General features: G+C 53.9%; 11 protein-coding genes across 11 annotated transcripts; 6 read left to right on the top strand and 5 right to left on the bottom strand.

Annotated features, from left to right (window-relative positions):
• The first annotated feature begins 287 nt into the window (after positions 1-287).
• On the top strand, positions 288-1,135 carry SODALDRAFT_317704 (DNA binding methylated-DNA--cysteine S-methyltransferase). Its single transcript, XM_028609358.1, has 3 exons — positions 288-476; positions 565-688; positions 759-1,135. The coding sequence occupies exons 1-3, from the start codon at positions 362-364 to the stop codon at positions 910-912; spliced, it is 393 nt and encodes a 130-aa protein (XP_028462925.1). The 5' UTR covers positions 288-361; the 3' UTR covers positions 913-1,135.
• A 429-nt stretch (positions 1,136-1,564) lies between these two features.
• Positions 1,565-3,046, top strand: SODALDRAFT_329291 (hypothetical protein). The gene is made up of 2 exons (XM_028610896.1): positions 1,565-1,944; positions 2,028-3,046. The coding sequence occupies exons 1-2, from the start codon at positions 1,678-1,680 to the stop codon at positions 2,691-2,693; spliced, it is 933 nt and encodes a 310-aa protein (XP_028462924.1). The 5' UTR covers positions 1,565-1,677; the 3' UTR covers positions 2,694-3,046.
• Positions 2,887-4,958, top strand: SODALDRAFT_77831 (1-aminocyclopropane-1-carboxylate synthase C). The gene is made up of 7 exons (XM_028615683.1): positions 2,887-3,229; positions 3,320-3,361; positions 3,448-3,704; positions 3,764-3,909; positions 3,989-4,197; positions 4,270-4,352; positions 4,422-4,958. The coding sequence occupies exons 1-7, from the start codon at positions 3,080-3,082 to the stop codon at positions 4,870-4,872; spliced, it is 1,338 nt and encodes a 445-aa protein (XP_028462923.1). The 5' UTR covers positions 2,887-3,079; the 3' UTR covers positions 4,873-4,958.
• An 85-nt stretch (positions 4,959-5,043) lies between these two features.
• On the bottom strand, positions 5,044-5,865 carry SODALDRAFT_284941 (hypothetical protein; the record flags this gene model as incomplete). Its single annotated transcript, XM_028608488.1, has 1 exon — positions 5,044-5,865. The coding sequence occupies one exon, from the start codon at positions 5,863-5,865 to the stop codon at positions 5,044-5,046; it is 822 nt and encodes a 273-aa protein (XP_028462922.1).
• A 488-nt stretch (positions 5,866-6,353) lies between these two features.
• Positions 6,354-7,955, top strand: SODALDRAFT_329289 (hypothetical protein). The gene is made up of 2 exons (XM_028610895.1): positions 6,354-6,957; positions 7,090-7,955. Exons 1-2 carry the CDS (start codon positions 6,699-6,701, stop codon positions 7,830-7,832), a joined length of 1,002 nt encoding a protein of 333 aa, XP_028462921.1. The 5' UTR covers positions 6,354-6,698; the 3' UTR covers positions 7,833-7,955.
• Positions 7,956-8,294: 339 nt separating this feature from the next.
• On the top strand, positions 8,295-9,937 carry SODALDRAFT_77813 (kinase domain-containing protein). The gene is made up of 4 exons (XM_028615682.1): positions 8,295-8,580; positions 8,661-8,989; positions 9,063-9,530; positions 9,620-9,937. Exons 1-4 carry the CDS (start codon positions 8,330-8,332, stop codon positions 9,835-9,837), a joined length of 1,266 nt encoding a protein of 421 aa, XP_028462920.1. The 5' UTR covers positions 8,295-8,329; the 3' UTR covers positions 9,838-9,937.
• Positions 9,938-10,037: 100 nt separating this feature from the next.
• Positions 10,038-11,577, bottom strand: SODALDRAFT_321176 (hypothetical protein; the record flags this gene model as incomplete). Its single annotated transcript, XM_028609602.1, has 2 exons — positions 10,038-11,397; positions 11,459-11,577. 2 exons carry the CDS (start codon positions 11,575-11,577, stop codon positions 10,038-10,040), a joined length of 1,479 nt encoding a protein of 492 aa, XP_028462919.1.
• Positions 11,578-11,692: 115 nt separating this feature from the next.
• Positions 11,693-12,822, bottom strand: SODALDRAFT_363801 (hypothetical protein; the record flags this gene model as incomplete). The annotated part of the gene is made up of 5 exons (XM_028614600.1): positions 11,693-11,804; positions 11,985-12,175; positions 12,228-12,308; positions 12,578-12,604; positions 12,712-12,822. The coding sequence occupies 5 exons, from the start codon at positions 12,820-12,822 to the stop codon at positions 11,693-11,695; spliced, it is 522 nt and encodes a 173-aa protein (XP_028462918.1).
• A 240-nt stretch (positions 12,823-13,062) lies between these two features.
• SODALDRAFT_329287 (hypothetical protein) lies at positions 13,063-14,432 on the top strand. Its single transcript, XM_028610894.1, has one exon. It carries the CDS (start codon positions 13,360-13,362, stop codon positions 14,182-14,184), a length of 825 nt encoding a protein of 274 aa, XP_028462917.1. The 5' UTR covers positions 13,063-13,359; the 3' UTR covers positions 14,185-14,432.
• SODALDRAFT_317692 (BRO1-like domain-containing protein) lies at positions 14,429-17,629 on the bottom strand (the record flags this gene model as incomplete). The annotated part of the gene is made up of 5 exons (XM_028609357.1): positions 17,457-17,629; positions 17,096-17,339; positions 16,276-16,987; positions 14,942-16,188; positions 14,429-14,875 (listed from the first exon to the last, which is right to left on the bottom strand). The coding sequence occupies exons 1-5, from the start codon at positions 17,462-17,464 to the stop codon at positions 14,429-14,431; spliced, it is 2,658 nt and encodes an 885-aa protein (XP_028462916.1). The 5' UTR covers positions 17,465-17,629.
• A 330-nt stretch (positions 17,630-17,959) lies between these two features.
• On the bottom strand, positions 17,960-20,599 carry SODALDRAFT_329285 (hypothetical protein). Its single transcript, XM_028610893.1, has 3 exons — positions 19,477-20,599; positions 19,049-19,374; positions 17,960-18,938 (listed from the first exon to the last, which is right to left on the bottom strand). The coding sequence occupies exons 1-3, from the start codon at positions 20,271-20,273 to the stop codon at positions 18,286-18,288; spliced, it is 1,776 nt and encodes a 591-aa protein (XP_028462915.1). The 5' UTR covers positions 20,274-20,599; the 3' UTR covers positions 17,960-18,285.
• Between the last annotated feature and the right edge of the window lie 5,739 nt (positions 20,600-26,338).

Here is a 26,338-nt window from a genome sequence, read left to right as displayed (position 1 = left end):
AGAATTTATTGGTGACATTTTTCTTTTTTTCTCGTATGCATTTTCTGGATGGTTATTGAAGTCGACTTGGTGAAGCGCTTGCTGTGTCCTGTCGGTGATCTTTCTGCGCACCTGTGCGCCTGTGTTTAAACCAACCAGATGCAATTAAGGGGGCACTGATCGGTCATTTTTTGCCCGAACGTTTTGGCGCGTCGTCAGGTTGATGGTCCAAAAAATGTACATGTAATTCATAATTACCTTACCCTTTTCCCTCCTGGACTATATCATCAAGCGCTAAAGTCATCAACGCCAAACTTAATCCTTCCGTACCCGACTGGACCGTTCGTTCAAGCCATCGAAACAGGTCGAGCACTCCGCGGCGATGCCTCGGTCGGAGGAAGCGCAGGCTTTCTTTCACGCCGTTTACTTGGCCGTGCGGGAGATTCCACGGGGTAAAGTGACGACGTATGGGCACATCGCCCACCTTGTCGGGACACGTGAGTGGCAGCGTATTTTTTAGTTGTTTTGTTTTGGCGGTGCGCTTTATTCACTGTATGTATGTATGCTTACACACAAAAAAATTAGCCCAGCGTGCGCGGCAAGTGGGGCTTTGCCTCAAGCATCTCCCGTCGGACCCGGAGGCGCGGTTCAACTCGGACAACGTGCCCTGGCAGCGGGTGATTAATTCGCGTGGGACGATTTCACCTAGGTGAGTTACCTATTTACCGTCTGGTATCGAGGTTTGCAAGAATTGAAAAGTCGTGTTGTGTGTTTGGCAGGGCGGTACCGGAAGGGACGCAAGCGCAGGCTACGGCGCTGCGTGGCGAGGGTGTCGAAGTGCGGACGCTGGCTCTTGGCGAACTGGCGGTGGATTTTGAGGTCTGTGGTTGGTTCCCTGATGTTTTGCCTTCAGGGGGGGAACAGGAGTCATAGCAGGAGGTGCCTTGTGATGAGAGATGATTTAGGTGGATGTATAAGCCGGTAGATTGATGTCTTTGCGATACATGTGCAGGGAGACTTGTTCCTTGTTCTATGCATGGGTGTATTCGGGCGTGATTCGGTATGTTACTGTTACCACTTGGGGCGGCGGTCAGACGAAGTACAAGTCTATACCTTACTTACTACCTGTCTATAAGGTACGTAGGCCTGCACATTGATACCTTACCCAACACAGCACGTAATCAGTGTACGATGGATGGGAAAATAGAAAACATCATTAGGAGCACCGACAGCCAAGTACTGGGTCAAAAGTTGGTTTAGTGAAGCTCCCAAATCAACATCACCTGCAACATCTAAGCACACGTGCAAGGACTGGGCAACGCATGTATCACGACTGATACCGAATTAACACCGCGACGGAAGGCCCAGAGGGAGGCCCGTGTGTCTCGGCCCCGCAGCAGCCGCATCATCGCGTGTGCCGGATCCGGGGAACGGGACCTAGACCGGATCGAGGTTTCTGTTACTAAATCGTGACGTCCTCAAAACGCCGCCAACGAACAATTTAATAAAAGTATAATAATGTACATTAATTCGGACCTCGGCGGACAATAGAAAAATGTAAGGGACCTTTAAATGGCAGTCAGCCCGCTTCCCTCTTTCTTTGACGTTCAACTCTACGGTACTACCCAGGGCAGTCCCATCGGGTTCTTGGTCTTTTGCGACTCCAGCAATTCACAGACTACAGTCCTCCCAGCTATTATGTCAAGATGGAATCCGAAAACATGGAACATAGACATCGATCATTACATTAATCCGTGGCTTCCACCTCCGCCATGGCAGCATCTTCCAACCCCCGTCTCTCGCTTCTTCGGTTACCGCCGGGAGGTGCCCGAAAAACTCGGCAACATCGTGCTCGTCTTTTGGGCTTTCGTCGGCGTCTTTTGCTCGATCGCCCTGATAGAAGTTGTCTCCTATAATGTCCCGTCCTTCCGCCAGAACGGTGTGCCCATTATCGTGGCAAGTTTCGTATGTCAACTCCTGATTCCCCTGTCCTCGCCTAGAGAGAAAGCAATACCATAAACTGACCCGCCTTCCCGCTTCCCGCCCAGGGCGCCGCCGCCGTGCTCGAATTCTACTCCATCGACGCCCCCCTCGCCCAGCCCCGCAACGCGATCCTGGGCCAAGTCGTGTCCGGCGTGGTCGGCATCGTCACCTGCAAGCTCTTCCTGCTGAGCCCGCACTTCGACGCCGTGCGCTGGGTCGCCGGCGCCATCGCCTGCGCGGCCGCCACGTCGGCCATGGCCCTCACCAAGACGGTGCACCCGCCCGCCGGAGCCACCGCGCTGCTGGCCGTCGTCGACGACTCCATCGTCGACCTGGGGTGGTTCCTCCTCCCCGTCCTGCTGCTCGGCTGCGCGCTCATGCTGGGCACGGCCCTCGTTGTAAATAATATCCAGCGCCGATTTCCCGTGTACTGGTGGACCCCTGAGGACCTGGCTGCGCAGGGTCGGAGGCGGTGGCCGTGGTGTGGGGAGTCGGGCGACGAGGAAGCGCAGGGTCAGGTTTCGAAGGCTACGTGTGCCGTGGGGGGGGAGGAGGGCCGGCATAGGCATGCTGCTGCGAGGTCGGGGGTGTGGAGGACGAATAGCAGCAGTACTGGGACGTACATGGATAGGGAGCTGGTGATTCGGCCTGGGGTCGTCACCGGTCCTGAGGACTTTTATCTTACGCCTGAAGAGTTACTCTTTTTAGAGAGTTTGTGTAAGAGGATATAGAATCTCGGCATGGGGAGATGGCTGGGCGTACAAATAGTATGGGATTCTAATTGTTCATATTGTTTTTATTACTTGTGTGTGTTATTTTTGTGTTGGTCGTTTTTACTTTACCCCTTTTTATACATTCCTCGAGCTCCTTTGGCCCCTTTTAATCGTTCCAACTCGGAATGTCGGGATTACTCGTCTCAAGCCACGACTCTTCACCGACCGTCAGCCACTCACTCTTCGTCCCACACGCCTGACTCGGTGACTCACCTGTGCGTGCTGTTATCTGGAGCATAAAAGGGGTCAAAGAGGAATATACTAGACAGAGTCAACTTGAATCATTTCACATCCCCAGATTATCCCACTCCTCGCCCTCTCAAATCACCACACGACGAAAAATCATGACCGTCACCAAAGCCGGTCATCTGTCTTCCCGAGGCGCCGTTCTCGCGGACCCATCCAATCGACCCGTTATGCTCGATATCGTCTCCAACTTATGGCATCCCGAATCCAACCCGGGCGGTTATCTCAGTTTAGGAGTCGCTGAAAACGTTAGTCCTCCCGTCCCAGGGGCCCTGTTGCTAGTATGTCGCATGCATACCTGGACAGTGGACTAACATGGAGAGACATGAACGGTACAGACATTGATGCACGACGAAATCACCCAGTACATGACCAAGAATGCAAGTCCCGGAATCCTCTACATTCCGTGCCCCGTGCCTTTATATTTTCATGTTTCCAGCCTGACCTCACCGCTGACTCGTCCCAGATCTCCCTCAACAGCCACGCTCTTACCTACGGCGACAGCTTCTCGGGCAGCCATGGTCTCAAGTCTGCCATCTCCGCCTTCATCACCCGTCACTTCTCTCCCCTCCAACCCGTCCTCTCTCGTCACATCGTCATCACGTCAGGCGTTGGCCCTGCTATCGATAGCTGCGTCTTTTCCCTCTGTGATCCGGGCGACGGCATATTGCTGGGTCGACCTTACTACGGCGCATTTCCCTCCGACGTGTCTTTGAGAGCAAAGTATGCCACGATGCCTTCTCAACCACTGATGTTTTGCAGAAAGGCTGATGGTGTCCAAGGGCCCAAATTATTCCCGTTGCATTCGACGACATTGACCCATTTAGTCTCGATGCCATGCCGTATTATGAGAAGGCTCTCTCGGATGCCCGGGAAAGGGGCATCCTCACGAAGGCCATGATCCTCTGCAATCCCCACAACCCTCTCGGTACGTCACCCCTTTTTTTCCGGTAATAGTAGTCCCTCTCTAGCCCTAGCTGATGAGAACTTCTTTTGTGGTATCACAGGGCGCTGTTTCCCCCCTGAAGTCCTGGCCGCCTATATGCAGTTCTGCCAGAAACACAACATTCATCTCATAAGCGATGAGATATATGCGCTGTCGATTTGGGAGAACCCAGATGCCCCTGATGCGCCTCCTTTTACCTCCACTCTGTCGATCGATACAGCTGGTCGGATTGACCCGAGTCTTGTTCACGTTCTGTGGGGGATGAGCAAGGTTAGTTGATGTATTCTTTGCCTCAGCCCTTATTACTTCGCCATTATCTAACTCTGTGAATCCGTCTCCTAGGACTTTGGTTCCAACGGCATCAGACTAGGTTGTATCGTCAGCCAGAACAACAACCCTTTGATCCGTGCGCTGGAGGCCAACTCGTGCGTGAAAACCTGACATCCCCTTTCTTTTCAACCCCCTGAACAGTGGTACTGACACACCCGGTAAAGCTACTTCACCTGCCCCTCCTCCCTGGCAGACCGCGCCACGACCGCCCTCCTCTCGGACACAACCTTTGTCGAATCCTTCATCCGTACGAATAGTCGCCTCCTGACAGAGCGATACGTCTCGACCGTCCGCTTCCTCGAGTCGCGCGGCATCCCTTATCAGGAGGGCTCCAACGCCGGGCTCTTCGTCTGGGTGGACCTCCTGGCGTACCTCGCTGGTGCCGATTCCTCTGAGGGGCTGGGATCTGAGGAGGATCGATGGGCCTTGGAAACACGGCTCGAGGCCGCGCTGTTGAAGGAACGCGTGTTCCTGGCTTGCGGGGCGGCGTTTGGGAGTTACCGGCCTGGGTGGTTCCGCGTTGTGTTTGCGCATGATGAGGCGTATCTTCTTGAAGGGTTGAGGAGGATCGTTGACGCTTTGGAGTTGCTCAGGGGTGAGATGGCTCGGGGGTGATGGACAGTGGCTGATCCGAATATTGAAGGGATGTTAACATGCTCGTGCATTTTTCAGAGTTATCCAGTAAACATTATATAGAAGCGGAACTACCACGCTAAACGTACAATATATCTGCATTACAACAGCGTCAGGGTCCCCGTCCACAAAGTCAACAAAGCCAACTTCCTCTCAACCAGGATGACCGGCCCTCCAGGACCCGATGAACAAATGCTCGACGAGGATCATGGAGTCCCCCTTCTCATGAGTGTGTTCTTGAGGTAACCAGCCAAAACTATCCTTGGGCAGGACCAACACATCGCCGATCACCCGGGGCTCCGGAAGCCGATCCAGCTCGTCGCCGGTGTGAGCTTCGCCCGTGATGCTTGAAAAATAATCCATCATGACCTCGGTAAACGCAAACGGTCCCGTCGTGGACATGACCTCTCCAAACGTCACCGTGACGCTACCCGACGACGACGACTTCTTCTTCTTCGACTCGAGGAGCTCCCCGAGGTCTCCCGCAACCTTGTCGACCAGTGTCCTGATGGCCGGATGGCCCGGCTTCGCCAGCACGACATACTGACACAGCTGCACCGAGTAAGGGGAGCCGGGCCAGATGGGCCGCTTGTGGTGGTCGTTCTCGATACCGACGACCAGGTTGATGCCCAGGTCGCGGTACCGGTCGGGGATCCATTGCGAGACGGGCTGGTGCGGGTAGACGTCGATGTCGGCCCACACACCGCCCTCGCGGAGCAGGATCAGGTAGCGCAGGAAATCGGCTTTGAGGATGGGATCATCTAGCGACGTGAAGAGGTCGGCGATGGACGAATCGAAGTTGGCGCGGACGTAGGCGTCGTTGTTGGCGTCGGTGATGCGCTCGTACCGCCAGGCGGGGTTGCCGACGCGCCATTGATGGGGGAAGCCGATTGTGCGGTCTGTTGGGTCTTGGGAGTCGTCTTTCCAGCTTTGCCAGATCTTTTGCGGGAAGGGCTGCGAGGAAAGGAGTTCCATGTCGGATTGAGGTTCGCGTTCTGGAGGATGGGCTTTGTGGAGGACGCCTCCTTGGCTATCGGTGTAATATGAGTGATGCCCGACCAGCAGGAAGATGGTCACTGCAGTCCCTGCCAGCAGGGCGTACACAGATTTGAGAGGGATGCCGGACGGCCGCATGGCTCTCCAAGTTGAAGGGGGAAGTGAAGTTGAAGAAAAAGGGGTTGGGCAGCGGGACTTGGCGATTCGGCGATGAGGGTAGACCGTAGGGGGTTGAAGCCCGCTTGTATGTAAGGAAAGGAACATGAAGGAGCTGAAATGGAAAAGGAAAGTACTGGTATGGAATATGAACTGCAGACTGCCAATGCCAGCAGTGTGTGCCCCTGGTGATGGAGCCAATGACCTGGAATGGTTTGCCGCCGGTTTGTCCGTTGGTGCAACTCAACGGCTCCGAACCAGGTCGCCGGGACCAACAGGCCAATGATGCCGAATGGACAACGGAGCAATGCATTGACGGGCACTTACGCAGCCTAACTTTTGTCCAGACGGCGTTTCTCTCGTCTTGGCTCGACAATGCCCCGGGTGCCGCCCACCGAATCCCTGGAGGCCGATCCCCGGGTCGCACCCATATGTTAGTGAAACGTCGCCCTGTTGTTGTCGCGTCTTCTTCATCTTCTTTTTCCTTTCCCTTTCTCTTTTTTTGTTTCTTTTTTATATTATTATTTTGCATCTGACTTACACGTCCACTACACCCGGAGTATGTTGGTTTCGTAAGTTGTAACCCGCACCGCAGTGACCGCACCGTGCTTCGTTCATCTCGACTCGCCATCAGAGACGTATGGTCACACATCACCATGGCGAGACTCGCTTTACCCGTCACTCTTCTCTGTCTCTTGCACCTCTGTTCAGCGCGTTGCTACTACCCCAACGGCCTGAGAGCGAACGGTGATTTCCCGTGCGACCCGGACGACGACGATAGCCCATGCTGCAACGGGGGCGCGGGTTGGTCGTGTATGTCAAACAAGCTGTGCAAAGGTCCAGACGGAAACATCATCCGAGGGTCTTGCACGGATCAGAATTGGGAGTCTCCTAGCTGCCCTCAATACTGTCTGAGTAAGTTCCCAGGCGCGCATGTTTGAGACGCGGGCAAAAATCACAGCGAGGCTTTTGCCCCTGGATCTGCCAGTACAAGAGCCAGTTGAGCAGAGGCATTTGATGCGGACTGACACTCTTGTCAAACCAAAGGCGCAAACACTGGCGGCACCGATCTGATATCCTGCGCCAACGTCACCGAAATCGACACATTATACTGCTGCGACCACACGATAAACTGCTGCAACAGCGGCGTGGGACGCTTCGAGGTCCTCCCCTCCGAACCGGAAATCTGGGCCACATGGAACAGGGACGAAACGCAATACGTCGTTGTGCTGGCAACACCGTCTTCTACCTCGACATCCGAGGAACCGTCGTCTACTGTCGACACGGAGTCTGCGACGACATCGACTCAGTCTCCCACAGCCAGCGACGACAGGGGCGATCGCAGCACCAGCACGTCAGAAGCGTCATCACCAGCCGAGACCGCCCCCGAAGAGTCGTCACAGTCCGCACCCCAGCCCTCACCAGATGCTTCGTCGGAAGAGGGACTATCGGTCGCTGCTCAGGCGGGTATTGGCGCTGGTGCCGGCGTCGGCGCCATATTGATCGCGGCAGTCATATATCTGTTCTGGAAACTCCGCAAGAACCAGAAGATGTTGGAAGAGAATCAACGGGCGGCTGCTGCCGGTCGATGGACCGGCGCGGCGCCCTATGCGGAACAGCCACCTCAACCTATGAGCGACGTGATGGTGAACCCGTGGTATTCGCCTCATGGTCATAGTGGCCTGAAAGAATCGCACACGCAGGTTCGACAGTATCAGCGGCAGGAGCTGGATACAAGGACGCCGCAGGATTATGGAGAGCGAGCCGAGTTGCCAGGATACGTTTTATAATATTATATGCAAAGAATATAACATGAAAACAATGATGACTCTCCTTCCTCTAGACCTACTCTCCTGCTTTTAGCACGGACTATTAGTTTCCCATGGTATAGACAGACCTTGGACAAATAGAAGGGAAACTTGCTATTAGGATCAATGATAGATCCGCAGAATCGGGCAGATCTCTCTCACGACCCGGGGTGAAAGAAGCCGGTGACCATCCTAGACTACGGAGTATACTGTATGTTGACTTCAGCGCCGACATCCCGTGGCAGTTGAGAAAGACGATTGCCTTCGTCAAGTGGCCGACTGGTCTGTAAAAGTCCTACAAACTGAGCCAAGCTCAAGCCCCGATACTGTCCTACCTATGTGACAATATGCGATAAGATTCGGCACCAACCTCTTGCATTTCTCGTTCGCAAGATTTTTCACCTCACATGCTTATAAGCACAGTCCTCACCACCTCCAGGAATAGTTTAACTGAAGACCCAGCCCCCAAAACGTATTCCATGGCACCCCTGTTGAAATGGGCAAGAGGCTTCCTACGCCGAACGCCATGGGCCCCTTTACGATTTCCCACGGCTGGTTTTGAAGTTCTTCCTGCTACAGAGTTGCTCGAGGAAGAACGGTTGGAGGAGTTCAAAACAGGCTGCTACTACCCAGTCAATATTGGAGACCTATTCGCCTCCAACAAATACCAAGTGGTCGGCAAGTTGGGGTTTGGGTCAACCTCGACAGTCTGGCTGGCTCGGAATCTTCGGCATGTTTCCCTACTTTCTCCAGTGCGCCTTAAGCGATACTATCATACACTCAGACAGTGTCGACTAACACCAAAAGCAGGGAACAAGATTATGTTACCTTGAAGGTCTTTGCGCGAGAGTTTGGGCAGACATGTCTGGACGAGTTCCGGACGTACGAGACCATCGACAAGGCGAACCCTTCCCACCCCGGACACCGGCACGTGAGGACCGCCCTGGAGACCTTCGCAATCGACGAGCCCGGAGGGAATCACCAATGTCTCGTCCAGCGGCCCATGTGGGATAGCTGGAAGGATCTGCTGCTGCGAAACCCCACGGGCCGCTTCTCCGAGGCGCTCCTGAAGGGGGGGCTGCAACACCTCCTCCGTGCCCTCGACTACTTGCACACCGAGTGCAAGCTTGTCCACACAGGTGCGTGAGCTGGATTCGGCGTGCCCGCCATATCATGGTATCACCTCTGACACAACAGTGGTGTACCGTATAGATATCAAGGCGGACAACATTCTGCACGCAATCGTCGACCAAGGCATCCTGGAAGCCTTCGTCAAAGAGGAGTTGGAGACGCCTTCACCGCGCAAATACGTCGGCGGTACCCCTATCTACATGTCCAGACGCTTCGGCCTACCCGAGGACTTTGGCAGGATCGTGCTCAGCGACTTCGGGTCCGCCGTTAGAGGGGACACGAAGCGCAACCACGACGCCCAGCCGAACGTGTACCGGTCGCCCGAGGTCATGATCAAGGCGGCATGGAGCTATCCCGTCGATATTTGGAACGTTGGGGCCATGATCTGGGATGTGTTTGAGGGCCGTCACTTGTTTCGCGGCGAGGACCCGACCGGTAGGGGATATACGACGCGTGCACACCTTGCTGAAGTCGTTGGGCTGCTGGGGCCGCCACCCCCGGATCTGCTCGAGCGCGGAGTTAGGAGCAAGGAGTTCTTTTCGGAAGACGGTGAGTTGTGTGCACTGTCCATATATGTTTCTTGAGGTGCTAGAAAAGGGGCGAGGGGTGAGGGGTGAGACTGGCTGACGTCTTTACAGGACGATGGATCGCAGATATCCCGGTTCCCCAGGGAAACAGCCTGGATAAAGCCGAGCGCTTCCTCCAGGGGAAAGACAAGGCCATGTTCCTCGACTTTGTGAAGGGGATGCTGGCGTGGCGACCCGAGGATAGGAAGACGGCGCGAGAGCTGCTTGAGGACCCGTGGCTGACAGACAAGGCGACACATGTAGACCAGGAGCAAAGTAAAACTGGATAGATATAGTCTATAGGATTAACTAGCGAGATGAAGGAAGCTTATTGTACATAGTTGAGAGTTCAGGGTATCAAGCATAAAGACAAAGAAAATTCAACAGAGGAGAAACCAGGGGTTAAGACTCGTAAGACGTAAGATGTTGTCCATGTCGACTCAAGAGGCACGGGAATAACAAAGGAGAATAGGGGAGAAAAATAGACAGATCAAGACGAGACCCCATTAACGTTCTTCTGCTCCCCCTGGCGCACAGCATCGGTGGCGGCATTGAGACGGCCAAACTGCCACTCCGGAAGAGTAATGCCAGTCTGCTCGTTGATGGTGGTCATGAGAGGAGGCAGCATCTGGTACAGGTTGCGCATGGTCTCGGTACCCGTGGCTGCCCCGGCACCGCCCTCGGCACCACCACCACCAGCAGCCCCCGTGTTCCAGACGCTAATCTTGGGCTGCAGACCCCGGATGGCGTCGGCGTTGGCGTGGGCCAGGTCCTGGTAGACGCCCTTCTCCAGCATCATGTACTGCAGCAGACCGGCGGGACCGCCAAAGGCTTGGCCCATCTTGCCGTAGGCGTCGGCCATGGCGGCGAGACCCTCGGCGCGCAGGCGGGCGGTGACGAGGTCCGCCTCGGCCTTGATGCGGGTAGCGTAAGCCTGCCCATCGGCCTCGCGCTGGGACTTTTCGAAATGCGCCTTCGCGTCAGCCTCGACCTGGTAGGCGCGCGCATCGGCAACCTGCTGGGCCGACTCTCGCTCGATGGTAGCCTTGACGACGTCGCGGGCGCGGAGTCGCTCCATCTCAGCGGCGGCGCGCTTGATCTCGACCTGGCGTTTCAGCTCCTCGTCCGTGGACTGCAGCTCGCGCTGGGCGGTGACGCGAGCAATCTCGACGTCGCGGTTGAGCCCGGCCTGACGGGTGCTGAGGTTGGCCTCGGCGGCGGCGCGCTCAATGTCGCGCTCGGTCTTCTGGACGGCGGTCTCGGCGTTGATCTTGGCGATCTCGCGCTCCTGCTCGCCGCGGCGGTGGGCCTCGCCGACGTTGCCGCGTAGCTGGGCCTCGGCCACGTCGATGCGCGACTGGTTGGTGGCGCCCTCGTGGGCCTTGCGCGAGAGCGACTCGAAGTACTCCGAGTTGGGGGCGTCGCGGAGCTCCTTGACGTTGGCGTTGTAGATCTTGAGCCCGAACTGGGCCAGCTCCGACTGGATGTTCTTGAAGATGCGGCGCTTGAACACCTCGCGCTCGGTGAAGATCTCCTCCATGGTCATGGACGAGACCAGCACGCGCACCTCGCCCTCGATGATGCCGTTGATGATGCTCTCGACGTGCGACTGGCCCTCCTGGGGGTGGCCCTTGCTGTCGACCTCGCGGTCGGCCAGGAGCATGGCGTATTTCATGAGCGCGTCGCCCTTGTCCTCGCGGTCCCGGTCGTCGTCGTGGCCTTCGTCGTCGGCCGAGTTGGCGCCTCGTTGGTTGACGTCGGGGCCGACGGTGAAGACGACGGGGAGGAGGAACTGGAGCTTCTCCTTGGTCATAGCTTGGAGGTTCCTAGCATAGTCGTTTGGTTGCACGCTGCGAGGAGTGTTAGCAGGAATTGCTTAGCTAAAGTCTGAGACAAGAAGGGGAAGCGCACCTAAACCGCATGCATCGCTGTAATGGCCACACCCATGCTGCTTTGGTAATCTTGATCTTCTTAACGCCCATGCCAGTAATGGCCAGGTACTGGTCGGGGGCGGCGATCTTGTAAGACATGTTGGCTGAAGTTCGAACTTGAGGTCGGTGCAAGAGAGATGTGTCGCCGCTGAAGAGACTGTCGAGTGGGGAGAGTATGAGATAACCGGCCGGGATTCAATGGGTCTGTCCTCTTTTATAGTTGAAGGATGATATGGTTTGAGGAGGCAGGAATGAGGCCAGCCAAGAAGGTTCCGTGGAAGGTTCCGTGGAAGGTTCGAAGCAAGAGAAGCTTTGGTGGCTGTTCCCTGTCAAACGCTGTGAAATGCTAGGAAGTAGACAAAGTTAGATAAGGCCCGGTGTGGTTTGCTTTGGTCGTGATACGTGATCAGGCGGTTGATCGCCGATGATGGTGTTGAATTGTTGATAGACTATAGTCGGATGGAGAGAGAGGAAAGGACTCAGAGGAGGACGAGGATAATGGTCACTTTTTAAGGATGTCGTCTCCATTGTCGAATATCCTCTCGCTGGGCATCATGTCAGTCAGCCTAGTGGAAAAGGAGGCAGTGTCAGCAAGTCGATAGAGCAGGGCTGCATGTGTGTAGTGATGGTCAATGGTGTTGTTGAGGGAATGCAGTTGGGTACTCGGGTACTTGGGTACGAATAAAATGAGCTGTGGCTTGTAAGGCCGGAATGCAATACGTACAAGTACATCACACTGTCTAGCACACTGTGAGTCGTATCCACTTCACTTCCTGTTCCCCATCTTCTATTGGTCGAGAGCCGATGAAGCGTTTCCGCCTTGCCCTCCACTAACGCCATTCAGCCACCGACATTAAAATAAGGCCCCGGGGGATCTGGGGAAGGCCCACTAATTCCGCATGGTTTGAGGTGGCGGTGTAACAGGAGCGTCTAATATCATCACGTGGGTTTGTTCCCCCCACTTACATTATCCCGTAATTTGATTCCCGTCCTTTCTGCCCCTGTTCTAGCGTCCTTCGGGCACAAGTCTCTCCATAAGTCCCTCGCCAGCCTCATTTCGTACCAGCCACAGCACGTCTTTCATCTGTTAATATCTGACAAGGTCAACTTCGCTCACCACACATGGCTATGGCATGAAGTTTGTAAAGTTGAAATCAAGTCAGTGATGAGCTGTCAGGGGGTGGCTATATCGCGTCCAGGGGGTGAAGCACAGCCCCAGTTCAAGCCACACACTTGACAGATACAAAGTACTTCGTACAGTGTGCGTGCTGCGGTACACGATGTGGGACCCCCACTACCCGAGAATGCCTTGCGCCACGCCCGGTGATTAGTGAAGCTTCGCATGGCTTGGCTGGAGGAGTCTTAGACCTCTAAACCTGTGACCTGTCCGTCTATCCGTCAACATGCCAAGATGAACTTGACCACCTCGCCCTCGACACTATCTTCTAGGCTTGCAACTTTAAATCCGCCTAGTCGTCTTACGTTGTACTTACTACCCTTCTTCTCTTCATCCCTCGCTTATCAACGAATCTGGACTAGAGATTCAAGTCCGAGGCCCCGAGAGTCCCGACTCCCAGCCAGCCACGACGCTGGGCGGCCTGGGCCCCTGAGTCCCTGACGCATCTCATTCAACCAGGAACCGAAACATAGCAGGCCTCATTTTTCATCTCGTCTTCCCGATATCGCAAAGCCTAAAGCCCATTCTGTTGACTTCTTGTTCTCGCCACACGCCTGACGTGCACTACGAGCTGCAATTATCAATACATGTACGCTGCCATCGATCAATATATGCAAACTCACGACGGATATCATCAACATACACCAAAATACCATCTCATAAGCTTCCAAGTCATCTAGGTCACCGTTTGATAACCGCCCATCATGACTAAACCTCCCTCACCCCCATACTCGACAACCGATGCACCACCTCCCTCCTACTTCGAAGCAACAGCATCCTCCTCCTCCTCCTCCTCAACAGCAAACCCACCACCCCTCTTCCCAACCCAAAACCCCCTCTCCTCCTTCCTCCGCGCCGCCCACACAGCCCACGCATGCCACCTCGCCGCCCACGAATCCACCCTCCTCACCCTCCTCACCCACTCCCTCGACTCCCACACCTCCGACCTCCTCGCCTCCCTCTCCCCTCCCCCGAGACAACTCAACCTAACCCTCGTCCCCTCCGCCGCCGTCGCCCCCTCCTGGACCCTACTCGACCCCGACCTCGACGCCGAAGACCCCACCCGGGGACGCTACTTCCGCGCCATCCGGGTGCAGAACAAAAACAACAGCAAAGGCCCCTCCTCCCTGGGCGACGGCGACAAGAAATCTTCGTCTTCCGCCTCGGAGGAAGGGGAGACAGAGACGGTAAGGGAGAAGGGGTTCGACGAGTGGGGCCGCTGGGACGACGACGATGACGACGCGGGGAAGAAGAAGAAGAAGAAGGAGGAGCACTGGTGGTTCCGCGACGAGGTGCTCGCTTGTCGCTTGGCTCGGTATCTGCTCCCTCCTTCTCCGCCTTCGCAGCCGGCTGCTGCTGCTGCTGCTATCTCGCGGAGAGGAATGCGTGGGATTCGCGACGATTATGATCATGTTCGCATGACGGCCAAGGCGGAGGAGGTTACGTTCCGACGGGAGAATGAGATGGGTATCTGGGAGAGTTTGAGTGGCTGGGGTATTGTCGTGAGGATCAAGATGCGGAGGGCCTAAATTACGTTTGAAGGTACGGACGGGTACGGGTACGGGTACGGGTACGGATTCCGACAAACATCATCTTCGCGACCCGGATGTTGAATGTCATCTGTCTCTTTGTTTGGACCAAGTTCTCATCAGAAGCGCTATGTTTCTAAAGGCCTGCTTAACAAGTTCTATTTGCTCCTGACCCTACTGTCCGTACCCTCATTCTCTACCGAACCGTCGGGACGTCCCTTGCCCGCGAGAATCGCTCTATATCCTACCCGAAACGGATCTCCCTACTAGGGTCCCACGTCCCGCTCGCATGGTGTCTGGATGCTTGTGTATTCGCACCCAGACCCCCGTTAGGACCGGGCGGACCAGTCGGCGTAGCCCCCTGCGGCGTGCCAGCAAACCGGATGCCGATGTCTGGTGTCCACATGCCAGAAGCCGTCGAAACCGGCTGGGGATGGGGCTGCAGTTGCGGTTGCTGATGCTCTACCGTCGGGCTGGCCCACGATTGGACCGCCGATTCTGCTGAAGGTTCGACGACTTGCTGTCTTGGATCGTGTACGGGAGGTGGTACGGGGTTTATCGGAAAGTAGGAAGTCGGAGGCTGCTGCTGCTGCTGCTGTTGGCCAGAGTGGTAGTTCAAGGGCGGGGAATGGACCGGCGTCCTGTTGCTGATGGAAAGTGAACCCAGCGTCGGCATGTTGAGCTCCCTAGGCTGATGTTAGCGATAGATCTTGGGGGAAAGAAAAGAAGAAAAAAAAAGAAGAAGAAAAGAAAAAACATACTCCTCAAGACTCTTCGCATCCATCCGCCGCTCCGCCGCCCACGCCCGCACCGGATCCCGGAAATTCTGCCCCACCACCTTACTCAGGTCATTATAAAACTTGCGCCCGACGTCCAGGTGGTTGACAATCTCCTTGTACTTGTAATACGCATTGTCGAGCCTCTGCAGCGCCTGCTCCCGCTCGCGGTTCCCGCTCGTCATGCTCCGCCGCTGGCCCTCAAACTCCCGGCTGATCCGCTCCACCTCGCCCGCCAGCCGCTCCTGCTCAGTCGCGTCCTTCTCGACCGCCTCCAGCTCGGGCTCGTACAGCGCGTCCAGCCGGCGCTCGAAGAACTCCTCAAAGTGCACCGGCAGGATCGCCGTCGTCGGGTACGTCCGCTCCAGGCGCGCCGCCTCCTTGAGGATCTCCGGCTTGATGTCGTCGCCGCGGCACTTGTCCCGCAGCGCGTCCACCCTCCGCCGCCGCCGCGACTCGAGCCGCAGGACGTCGTTGTAGGCCCCGCGCAGCCGTCCTATGACCGGTCGGAGGCCGTCCGGGATCTCCACGCGTCGGCTGGACGGCACGTAGTCCATCAGCATGCGGTCGGACCCCGACATGAGCTCCAGCAGGTCCTGCACCTGGGTGAACTTGTTCTGCACCACCTCGTCGCTGCTGATGCTGGTCTTGAAGTAGCCCTCGATCTCGTCGACCTGCGCCCAGAGCTGACCGCCCTGCGGGTCGCTGCGGCTGTCGGGGCGCGTCCACCGGTCCGTCCCGTACTTGGTCCGCAGCTTGACGTCTTCCTCCTCCTCCGCGGCCAGGATGGCCTTGCCTTCGGCGAACACGGCATGGTCCGCTGATCGCAGTTTGTCGATGTCTGAGAACGCTCGCTGGATGCGACCTACCGCGTCGGCTTGCCGAATCTCCTCGGCGTGATGAATCAGGTTAGGCGGCAAACCGAGTGGCTTCTCCAGCGCCTGCAACGATCCCGGCAGATTGAGGGAGCTCAGCATGGAGTGGAGCTTCTCCGTGAGATCTTCGTATGCCTGGATGACGCTCTGATTTACGAGGCGATCCCGGCGTTGTTCGTATATGGTGATGGCAGCATGGACCGCAAAGGGAACGAGTTTTGTGAAAAGCGCCGGCCCGAACTCGGCATGATCGCCTAGGTATTCGAACGGATTGGCAACTTGGGGAGGCACCATAGCCTTGGCCATATCCGCGCGGTCGAGAATCGTCAGCTCGGGTTTGCATGGTACGGCCTCTCGAGTTTTGTTAGCAAGAACAGACGAGACGAAAGTACGAAAAGGAAAGGAAAGGAAATGCGACGCGCTGGATGGGTTTCACCTACGCATGTAGATCTTGTCATTGTCCCTTTCGGCCCTCTTCAAGTCTTCCTCCACCCTCCTCTTGAGCCCCTGGAGATCTTCCAGCACAATCTTGTTGAGGTAACCCCCGCGATTCTCCTTCAGGCCCTCGTTGACGCAGGCGACGGCATCGGCAAGGCGCGCCACCTCCTCCCCAAACTTCTTCTTCTCCAGACAGTCGCAGGCGGCCCGGTACTGGGCGGCACCAGCGAAGTGGTGATGTTTCGCACTCATATGGTGGATCCAGGCCGAGCTGATGGCCTCGCTCTTCATGGCCGAGTCGATGGCCAGGTTGTAGAGGTCCGACACGCGCGCGGCGAGCCGTGCGATGCTGGCGTCTTTATACGTCCCATCCATGACGGCCTTCTTCCAAAAGCACTCCTGGCACTGGGCGAGGAGGAGTTGCTTCAGGGCCTCGAGGGTATGCATGTCCATGTCGTCGGGCGGGTCCGACATCCTCAGCTCCGGCAACACCTCCTGTTGCATGTGGGACAGGACTCCAGCGGCGCGCGAAAAGTACGAGACGGCCGTTTTGACGCCTTCTGGTCCGCCGCGACTCTGAGCCACCGCTAACTGGGAGTAGAGCGCGGCGAGGTTGTAGAGGATGTTCAGGAGCTCGAATTTCAGGTTATTTCGGACCATCGGTCGCTCCGGGTTGTAGCCCAAGGCGGGGTACCACGTAAACTCGGCGCCGATCTGGGGAGGACAAGGCGCTATGGTCAGTAAAGCGGAATGGCATTCCTCGGAAAAGGGAAGGAAGACAAGACAAGAAAAAGAACAAAAAAAAAAAAAAAAAAGGCTCACGTCAATGGGAAACTTGCCGCCGATCCAGGCGAGTTGGGCGGCATAGGCCTGAAGCTTAGCGATACCACTTGCATGGGGTTCTCGCACATTGACGGCCTCCCGACGAAGAACATCAATAGCTTCGAGGTCCTGACGGAACATTTCCGGATGCTGGTCATATTTGGTGTTGATGTACTGCCGAATGGTGGAGGAGAGGGAGATGGGAGTGGATCGGCGGAAGGGGAGGGACAGAATATGGGAGATACTAAGAGCAAGGGCAAGAGTCAGTCAGTCAGTCTAGATACGGAGATTCTTATGTCGTATGGAGAGACAGGAGAGACAGGAGAAAGGAGACAGTAGGAGATAGAAGAGAGGAGCCCACGTTGACATGGTGATGGTGATGCGTCGGTCACAAGACCGACACAGGTCTGCGTTCCGTATCCAGGCGTCAGAGGTAAATAAAGATTCGGGCGTAGTATGTTGTAACGGCTAATAAAGCCCACAAGGAAGGTCGTCGTCGTGATGCTGGTTGTGGTTGTGTTGGTGGTGAGGCTGATGTTTGTTTCCCCAGAAAGGAATCATCCATCACTTCTGTGACCGTGGAAACGAGGCCGATGACTTCATCTCTGACAGTGACCAATCAAATGCACCGACAAGTATTGAGATACCTGTCCGTGCCTGGCTGTGGCGCACCAGATAGCGGGGGTGGCTCAGCAACTATATGTGGCTGTGCTTTGTACTCTGAACTCCGGTTTGGATGGGGGGTGACGCGATACAGCGAGGAGTCTACCTTAGGTACCAAATAGTTATCAACATATGGCCAGAGAGAGATTCAGCGCGAATACTGGAAGTGACAAAGAGGACGAAGAGTTGAAAAAGAGCAAGGTAAATTATAAGCTTTTAATCATATCCCACATTGCTCAACAGAACAATGGACATACTGCCATCTGCATCGGCCTCCTTGTAGACGTATACAAATACAATCCTGAACGCTGGCTCATCGATACGCTTGATATCCTGCCCAATAGCAACTCCTAAAACACCGTGTCCGTTTGAGATTCCAAGGATCCTGATACAAATATGACAAACGGACACATATTATGGCGCGTCGGCGCCCGTCAGTCGTAAAGCAAAGGGATATTCGTAGTCGTTGGCGAGTCAAAAGACGGTCGTGTCGTGATCCCAACCGAAACTCGGATGGGGAGATGAGATCACATAACCACCGGCATGTCAGCCAGCTCGTTCGCCGCCGGCGTCAACCACCCGATCCCCGACCCATCCGTCCCGTCCTGGAAGTTCCAGACGTAGTAGCCAATCTCGGTGCCGAGAACAAGCAAATTATCGTCCCCATCCAGACCCCCTCCCTCGAGGGTCCGCCGCTGCCACCTCTCGCCAAAGATCTCGAGCCGGCTCCTCCCCCTCCCGTCGTCGGCGCGCCGCTTGTTCTCGCCGATCGGGGCGAACGCGACCGCCCGATACGGCGCCGCGTTGTCGGCCCGCGACGCCTGCCGGTAGGAATAGAAGACGTTGTTCCAGAAGAACACCGACTCGTCCCATTCCAGCCGCCGTCGGTTGTGGCCCGGTCCGGTTAGGGAGCTGTCCGGGTGCTCCGGGACGGTGCAGAAGGCGAAGCGCCGGGTCAGGACGTTGAAGCGCGCCATGACGACGCTGGTGGTCTCGAGCCAGGCGAGGCACAGGGCGACGCCGCCGTGGGAGTCCATGGCGCGGCAGAGCGGTTTTAGGCGCACCAGCTCGTCTTGGGTGCCGTCGAAGAAGTGGCGTGTGTGGTAAGAGCGCACCAAGGTCCGATCATGGTACTCGCTCACGGATATTTGTAAGAAGGCGCGACTTTCTTCGGGGAGTCCTGATCATAGTGTTAGCATGGGGTGTTGTGGGGTGTTGTGAATTGTTGGGCTTTCCGACCGAAGGGGAGGGGGGTACGGGAAGAAGGGAAAGAACACGAAAGGCACTCACCAGGCCCGGCACACATATAGACTAGGAAGAAGACGTCGGGATTCCAGGGGTGGAACACAAAGCCAATGTCGTGGGCGCACTTGGGGTCGGAGGTCAATCTGGCAGCCGAGGGGTCGGTGCGTGGCAGATCGACGGGCAGAAGATTCTCTCCCCAGCGCCACAGATACGGACGACGGCGAAATTCGCGAGGTAACGGTTCGGGTAGGGTATCGTCATCGAGTTGGAACACGGTGAAGCCGACCGTGGTTTCGGACGCGTATAGGTACATGAGGTTGGAGGGGATGGAGAGCTTGCGGAATTCGCGATATTCTATGTGGTAGATGACCCTGGTAGAATCACGAATGAGCCGGTTGAACGTGAAGCACGGAGACGGAAGCTAACAGGGCAGAAAGAGGGGCCGGGGGGATAGGGGTGGGCAAAGTCCTTACAGGACGTTGTTCCGCGCATCTCCAAAGACAAGCAACTTGTCCGTGATGGCCACGAGCACCAACTCCCAGCCGCGAAGGCGTGCTTCGGGCGACGACACCAGCCGCCTCTCCCTCTTCACGAGGTCGTCGAGAATGACACAACAGCCATCCAATTGGCGCGCCACCTTCCCATGGCTGTAGTGAACAGGGAACAGCCGCGAGTTGAGGACGAAGGACCGGGCCTGCGGTATATGCTGCGGGGGGTGCGGGAGCCGCAACACGCCGTTCGGGTGGGAGATGGGATCGGGCAGCAGCTCGGGGGAGTCGAGGCGCGTGGCGTCGCATTCCTGCGCCAGCGTGGTGACGTACTTGCCCCTCTGGTGCCGGATGTAGCGGCGGGCCGCCTTGCGGAACAGGTTCCAGCAGTTGGGCGGCTGGATCGGGGCGAAGGTCTCGATGAGGCCCGGGAAGAAGTAGCGCACGTAGCCGCTCACGACGTAGTCGCTGGTCCACACGGCGCGCCAGTGCTTGGAGACGCGGACGCAGGTGAAGATGTCGCGGAAGCCCAGGTAGGTGGCAATCTCGGAGACCAGCTCCTGCGGTAGCTGCACGAGCCCGGCGAGGCCGTGGGGCCTGGCTTCGACCAGGTCGCGGAGATACATCAGTTCCCAGGGCCCGAGGGCGTCGACGAGGTTGACGAGGGCGGCTTTGCGGCGCGGCATGTCGGGTTCGCCGCTGGGGTAGGTGAGCTGCAGGAACTCGTCGGCGACCGAAGAGGCCGACGAAGCGTCGGATACGGACATGGGTGGGCTGTTCATTGTGTCGGTGGGATTGCCAGCGGCGTAATTATGTGCAAAGCGATGGTCGAAGGTCGAAGGTCGAAGGTCGAGGACAGGTCGACGCCAAAGAGAGTCCCTGGAAGTGAATCGCTTGGAAGGGACGAGGGCATTCGGGGAATCGTGGAATCGTGGGATCCACGGCTTCAAACGAACGGGATGTTGGAGAGTTCAAACATGACCATGACCGTGACAGACGATGGGCTCAAATTGGACAAATATAATAATAAAACAATATGACACACCGATCCGACATTCTTAAGCGTGAGTGACGATAGAGGGCGCTGTAGATGGAAGATGGTCGACTCATATCGACGGGGGGAGAATAAACGATACATGTACCCAACAAGGTTGACTGACGTGATCGGATGTTGACTATTTAGGTAGTGTACAACGTAATTACGTACCGATTGCCTGCGGACATGCGGTCCCATGTGGGCTCTACCCATATGCCTATGTCATCACGTGTCACAAAAAAGACCAACGACATGACACTAGTACGTATGTGGACTAGTGATCTCCAATACGATCGACAGGTACTTTGCACCCGCCAGTGGGCTTACGTTGCGTTGACTGTTCGTTGAGACCAGAGCAGGCCTCGGGGAAGCGCTAGAAACCGTTGCCCCTTGTACATAATCATGCAGCTTTCTAAGTCTACACTGACGCTGGCCCGCTTTAATTTGCGTAAGTTAATAGCCAGCCTTGCGTTCGTACTAGTACTACCGCCCGGACCCGTTTTACGGGATTTAGCAGTATTTTTCGGGGGACTTTCGGGGGACTTACTTTCATAGTATATAGCTATATAGCCCGTAAACCAGCGGTACTTTTAAGTTATATAGCTTTTACCATAAATACCGCGGTAGGTTATTAAGGGATTAGAGTGCGGATTACCTGTAAATTAGATGTATATACTATATCGCCGTGTCTCCTATCTACTGCCTATATTCTACGGTGCCCGTAAAGTTTTTTATATAGTATTACACTATATTATTTACGCCGTTAATATAGTTAGCTAGCCTGATTTAGAGCCGCGAACCTACCATGGCTATAAGAATCTTAAGCCGTTTTCTGACTTTAGTTATTATCCTCGAGTACACAGGATTTACGCTACCTATATAATATATCGTGCTACGAGAGTAACTAACCGAAACGCCCGTTAAGCCGCCCGTTAAGCCGCCCGTGAAGAACCTCCTATAGGTTCGGCGGCTCCTCCTCTACCCGTTTTAATAACCCACCCTCTAATAGATCCTGCCCCGGTTCCTCCATGTCGCCGCCGCGCCCGTTAGCAGAGATATGGCCTATAGGCTACCCCGGGAAGTTACTACACATACTATAGACGTTACCTTCCGAGTATTAATTTTACTATACGGCGTAATAGTGCCGCGTATAATACCTATAATACCTGCCGCATTATAGCCCGTCGTAAGAGAATAGCCGTTAATACTAGCCAGAGTAATACAAAAATCGACTATCGCGGACGCCGCGAAGAATATACTAGGCCGCTAGGGTAGTATTAGCCGGGTATTACGGTTAATTACTATAACCTTAGATTAATACGAGTAGAGTATGAATATTACGCTACGCTTTATTAGATTAAGGAGAAGTTATAGATTAGTTTTCTATTCCGCGTTATTAGTCGTTAGCTAATAGCTATTGTCTTCTATTACTTAGGAATCGTCGCCTACGAACCCGAAATTTAGCACTTATTATAACTAGGGCGACGTCGACGTTCTTGTTATCTCCCCGCTACCCGACTTCTTCTAATATTTACTATACACGGATACCGCTTAAGCTGCAGATTATCATAAGAGAATCCATTAATATAATAATACCTTTTCGTTTACGTCTATATAATATACTAAGACCCGTTAAGGTACTACGGCCGGCGGCGTAATAGCCTTCTAAATCCACGGTACCCTTTACTACTATACTAGGCTATTAAGTGCTATAGGTCGACTTCCCGCCTTTGCCTAGCTATACTTATACGACCCGTAGGCTACTATCGACTAGCGCCTTACGAATACCTAAAGCCTCGACTATACGCTTAACTATTATATCCTAAGGAAAATTTCGGACTTCCTGCATGAGTATAACCCCTTCGTGTAAATATATAAAATAGCCTGTAAACGCTTTAACTCCCTCCGTAAATAGTGCCATATTATACTTAACTCTAGGATAGAATTGGTTCTTAAGTAGGGTGCTAATATACGGCGTAAGAATCTACTCGTTACGGACAAGGTTACGGCTATTATACCGGATAAGTGGGGTAAAGTCTGCTACCGTGATATTATCCTCGTAGAGAGACTAATATGCCCTATCCGGGCACGACTCTGGCTAGCCAGTATTATCGGACCTGGAGAACCCAGGATTTAAAGGGTGACCTTTACTATAGTAAAAGATGTGTAATAAAGATATCTTCTCTAAACTAAGGGGGCGCGCGCCCCCGGGACTTCAGTATCCACGGGGAAACCCCGTGGAATCCTCGGCTTCTACGTATAGAAACCCGGGGGAATCCCCGGTATTCACTAATTATACCCCAGAGAAGCTATAGTATACCCTAAAGGTACCTATAGCGTACCCCGTGGGTGCTATAGTATAAGCTATAGTACTGCTAGGGTACCCTACAGTACGCTCTGGTGTTCCCGGTTATATCTGGGGCGTATTAAATTCCCCGGGCAACGAAGCCCTGTGTCCCGCGGGCTTTCCCCGGTAACTACGATAGCCTTACTTAAGGCGCGTTACGGTTATACTAGTAAACCGCGGTGTAGTTAGGGAGAATAGAAAGAAAATATTATTACGCGGCGGCGCCCTAATAGCGACCGCCGCCGTTACTATCTACTACCTAGCCGGGCGAAGAAGAGAAGAGAAGAAAATAAAACTATGCCGACGCCACGGCGTTCCTTCCCACGGCGTTCCTTAGTAAAGCTAAGGCGAGCAAATAGCAGATAGAAGGAAAGAATTTCGTACCGTCCGCTAATCCATCACACCGCATACTATAGCGAAAATAAAGGTGCTAATACTATATATAGCAACTCTTCTATCATAACATTCCACGGTAAAGCCTCGGTAGCCTTAATACCTATTATACCTAAATATATAGTTAATCGAGTATAGTAATCTCGTCCTCGTTATTAGTAGGCTACGGCTTAGCTATCGGAATACTCTATCGATCTAGTAGCATGTTAAGAGCCAGGGCCGCCTCCTCTAAGGTAAACTCAGCGGCGCGAGCCTCGATTTCCGCCCGATCGGCGGCGTAAGTGCTCTCCAGGCCGGAGACAGAATAGTCCGACTATATTACCTATAAAGCGGTATAGTAGCGAATAATACTAATAGCCTTATTAGTATCGGTGGTAAGCATATTCACTAGGGCTTCGCGGCGGGTACTAATAAGCTAATCGTCCTCGGTAAGGGGTATAATGGCCACTATGCGGCCTAAGCGCTATAACGTTAGTAGTAGAGGTAAATCCGCGGCGTTCTACGTATCGTCCTTAATAAGCCTATTCTTTATAGTAAAGGTAATAAATACCGCCGCGGTAATAGGCAGCGCGATTGCGTGGGTCCGCTAGTAAACGATAATAATAGTCTATTCGCCCTTAGTAATTATTTCTTCCGCGGGCTTAATGCCCGGGGCGTGTAGGTGCTTAGTGAGGTTCTTTATAATATCACACAAGGCCTTCTCGGTGCCTATAGCGCTAACTACGCGCTTAGCAGCTTACTCCGTCGTAGGGTCCGATAGCGCGGCATGTTTAATGGGTACGGTTAGGGTCGGCTCTTCGCCGGTCCGTACTATAGCTAAAAACTCCTAAATAGTTAGTATATTCTGAGTCGGTTCCTTATCTTTCGCCGCGGGGAGCCCGTGGATAAACTTACGGATAAGCTTATTAGTAATACTGGCTTACTTAGTATACTATTCTAAGTTTCTCTTACGGTCGGCGTGCACTATAATACCCTTAGCTTCTATAAGCACCACCTCGTAGACCGCCTTAAAGAGGTATACGTGATCGCGGATATACTAAAGCATAAAGCCGAGGACTATCGAACTCGCCAGTTTCTTAGGGTTCTTACCCTAAAGAACTTAGGCGGATAATAGGCCGGCCGTGGTAGCCTTTACCTTAGCTTTAAGGTCGATAAACACGGCCGTACACTAGCCGGAGGTAATAGCGGGGGTATCGACGTTAATAGTGCGGTTAGACTATGGTGTCTTATCGAATTTACCGGCGTAGTTATAGGGGGCGTTAGCGTCTCTTACTATAATGTAATACTTAAATAAGGTTTAGGGGCGGTTCCACGATATAAGTTTAGGGTTTCCCTTTAGCAGGAACTCGGGCTAAGGAACTTAGCTCACGATATTCTTTACTTTATCCTTAGTAATTATCTAGTAAAGCTCGGGGTATTCCTTAGGCATGAACACGGTTTAGTCGAGATCACGAGTCTCGGGATAATTATATCCTAACCCTTCCATATACCTACGGAACTCGGCTATCTTAGACTTATAGCTAGTTTTCTAGAGCGCGAACCTAGTGTCTAGAGCCGATAGTCCGTTCTCTAGTCGTTCCTCGCCGCCGTAAAGTGTAATAGCTCTAAAGTAACCCTCCTTAGTAAACCCGGAGCCGATTCTATTAGGGTTTCTAAAGGCTTTATCAAACGATTCCTAATATTCCACGTCCTTAAAGGGTTAGTGCGATAAAGGAAGCTAAACTATAAAATACATCTATAGTATAGGGAATTCGGTATACCGCGATATAACGCGGTATAAACGTTAAGGGGGGGACTAATAAGAAGGAGGGGAATACGTTAGAAAACGCCGAGTCTTAATTAATATAGTTAGGCCTTATCTAGGAGATAGTAAACGATTTAGGAACCGATAGCAAACTACGTTAACGATATAAATAGTCGCGGTAGTGATAAGTGAGAACGGAAGGGGAATAATAGCTATACGCTATAAAAGCGATAGTATTTTTCCTAGCGCTGCGTAGAGCACCGTAGTAACTGTGGTTATTACGGTGGCTATAGAAGGTATATATAGGTTATAGTCCTTTTATTCTTACTATTCCCTAATGTTACCTAGGGTTCCCTAGCATTCCTGGTTATTACCTAGGACGGCGATAACGTTCGTCTTATATCGCGTCGCCGGCGTGTCTTATAATACTTTAGTCTTCTGGTTCCGCTACGTGCCTACTAGCTCTTTAACGTCTCGCGGTTCTTTATTACTCGTGGTTCTTTAATATTACCCGGCTATAGTACCCTCGGAACCTCCGTCTTCTTTAAGGCTATCCTTAGATTAAGGTCTTTATCTTCTTATACCTTTATAGCTTTTTCCAGTATCTAACTATTCCAGTAAGCTAGCTAACTTCGTCCCTTACTAATAGAGTTACCTTATTCTCACGGTACTCGTATAGGTCTCGCTATTCGCTGGCGGTAATCGAACTTTAGCTATATAACGGCTTTATATAACGGCTTTCGTCTATAATAGTATTTACCGGCGGTAACCGAACTTTAGTTATATAACGGCTTTTATCCCTAAGTATCTGCCCCGGGCAATATAAGCCCTACGTCCCGCGGGCGTCCTTTAGTAGCGATAGTATTCACGATAGATAGGAAAGAAGGGAAAGGGAAGAAGGGAAAGGGAAAAAGGGAAAGGTAAGAAGGGAAAAGGAAGAAAGGAAAGGGAAGAAGGGAAAGGAAAGGAGTATACGTTACGAAACGACGCAGATACGTTAAGGGGAGACGGTAAACCACGATACTCTATTACTTCGCCGGTTCTTCCACTTAATAGGCCGTTTAGCCGTCCGAGGACGTTACACCGTGGAGAATCCGAGTATAATACCACGGCCTTCCGCGGTATCGTCCGGAAGTCCGAGAGATACGTAGGGTCCTAGTCAGGAATATCGGGCACGGCGGTATACGTGCTATAGCCCGTAGACGGAGGGTAGCCTTAGCGTCGGTCACGGTTAAAGGCGAGTCTACTATAAGGAGGCCCTCCCTCTAACGGGGAGGAAAGCCGAGGGAACCTCGGGCAAACCCGATAAAGGCTAGTAGAATAAGGG

Source organism: Sodiomyces alkalinus (genome assembly GCF_003711515.1).
Source record: "Sodiomyces alkalinus F11 unplaced genomic scaffold SODALscaffold_12, whole genome shotgun sequence".
Lineage (NCBI taxonomy): Eukaryota > Fungi > Ascomycota > Sordariomycetes > Glomerellales > Plectosphaerellaceae > Sodiomyces > Sodiomyces alkalinus.
The sequence above is the reverse complement of the archived record's forward strand: the minus strand, read 5'-3'. Positions and strand labels throughout refer to the sequence as shown.

Excerpts from the sequence above, each read along its gene's own strand:
- SODALDRAFT_329289 (XM_028610895.1), top strand. The coding sequence starts at position 6,699 with ATGGCGAGACTCGCTTTACCCGTCACTCTTCTCTGTCTCTTGCACCTC. Across the intron at positions 6,958-7,089 it reads CTGCCCTCAATACTGTCTGA|GCGCAAACACTGGCGGCACC; the intron begins GTAAGTTCCCAG and ends GTCAAACCAAAG.
- SODALDRAFT_329287 (XM_028610894.1), top strand. The coding sequence starts at position 13,360 with ATGACTAAACCTCCCTCACCCCCATACTCGACAACCGATGCACCACCT.
- SODALDRAFT_329285 (XM_028610893.1), bottom strand. The coding sequence starts at position 20,273 with ATGAACAGCCCACCCATGTCCGTATCCGACGCTTCGTCGGCCTCTTCG. Across the intron at positions 19,375-19,476 it reads GATGCGCGGAACAACGTCCT|GGTCATCTACCACATAGAAT; the intron begins GTAAGGACTTTG and ends TGATTCTACCAG. Across the intron at positions 18,939-19,048 it reads CTATATGTGTGCCGGGCCTG|GACTCCCCGAAGAAAGTCGC; the intron begins GTGAGTGCCTTT and ends CACTATGATCAG.
- SODALDRAFT_329291 (XM_028610896.1), top strand. The coding sequence starts at position 1,678 with ATGTCAAGATGGAATCCGAAAACATGGAACATAGACATCGATCATTAC. Across the intron at positions 1,945-2,027 it reads CCATTATCGTGGCAAGTTTC|GGCGCCGCCGCCGTGCTCGA; the intron begins GTATGTCAACTC and ends CTTCCCGCCCAG.
- SODALDRAFT_77831 (XM_028615683.1), top strand. The coding sequence starts at position 3,080 with ATGACCGTCACCAAAGCCGGTCATCTGTCTTCCCGAGGCGCCGTTCTC. Across the intron at positions 3,230-3,319 it reads GTTTAGGAGTCGCTGAAAAC|ACATTGATGCACGACGAAAT; the intron begins GTTAGTCCTCCC and ends TGAACGGTACAG. Across the intron at positions 4,198-4,269 it reads TTCTGTGGGGGATGAGCAAG|GACTTTGGTTCCAACGGCAT; the intron begins GTTAGTTGATGT and ends TCCGTCTCCTAG.
- SODALDRAFT_317704 (XM_028609358.1), top strand. The coding sequence starts at position 362 with ATGCCTCGGTCGGAGGAAGCGCAGGCTTTCTTTCACGCCGTTTACTTG. Across the intron at positions 477-564 it reads CGCCCACCTTGTCGGGACAC|CCCAGCGTGCGCGGCAAGTG; the intron begins GTGAGTGGCAGC and ends CAAAAAAATTAG. Across the intron at positions 689-758 it reads CGTGGGACGATTTCACCTAG|GGCGGTACCGGAAGGGACGC; the intron begins GTGAGTTACCTA and ends TGTGTTTGGCAG.
- SODALDRAFT_77813 (XM_028615682.1), top strand. The coding sequence starts at position 8,330 with ATGGCACCCCTGTTGAAATGGGCAAGAGGCTTCCTACGCCGAACGCCA. Across the intron at positions 8,581-8,660 it reads TGGCTGGCTCGGAATCTTCG|GGAACAAGATTATGTTACCT; the intron begins GCATGTTTCCCT and ends CACCAAAAGCAG. Across the intron at positions 9,531-9,619 it reads GGAGTTCTTTTCGGAAGACG|GACGATGGATCGCAGATATC; the intron begins GTGAGTTGTGTG and ends ACGTCTTTACAG.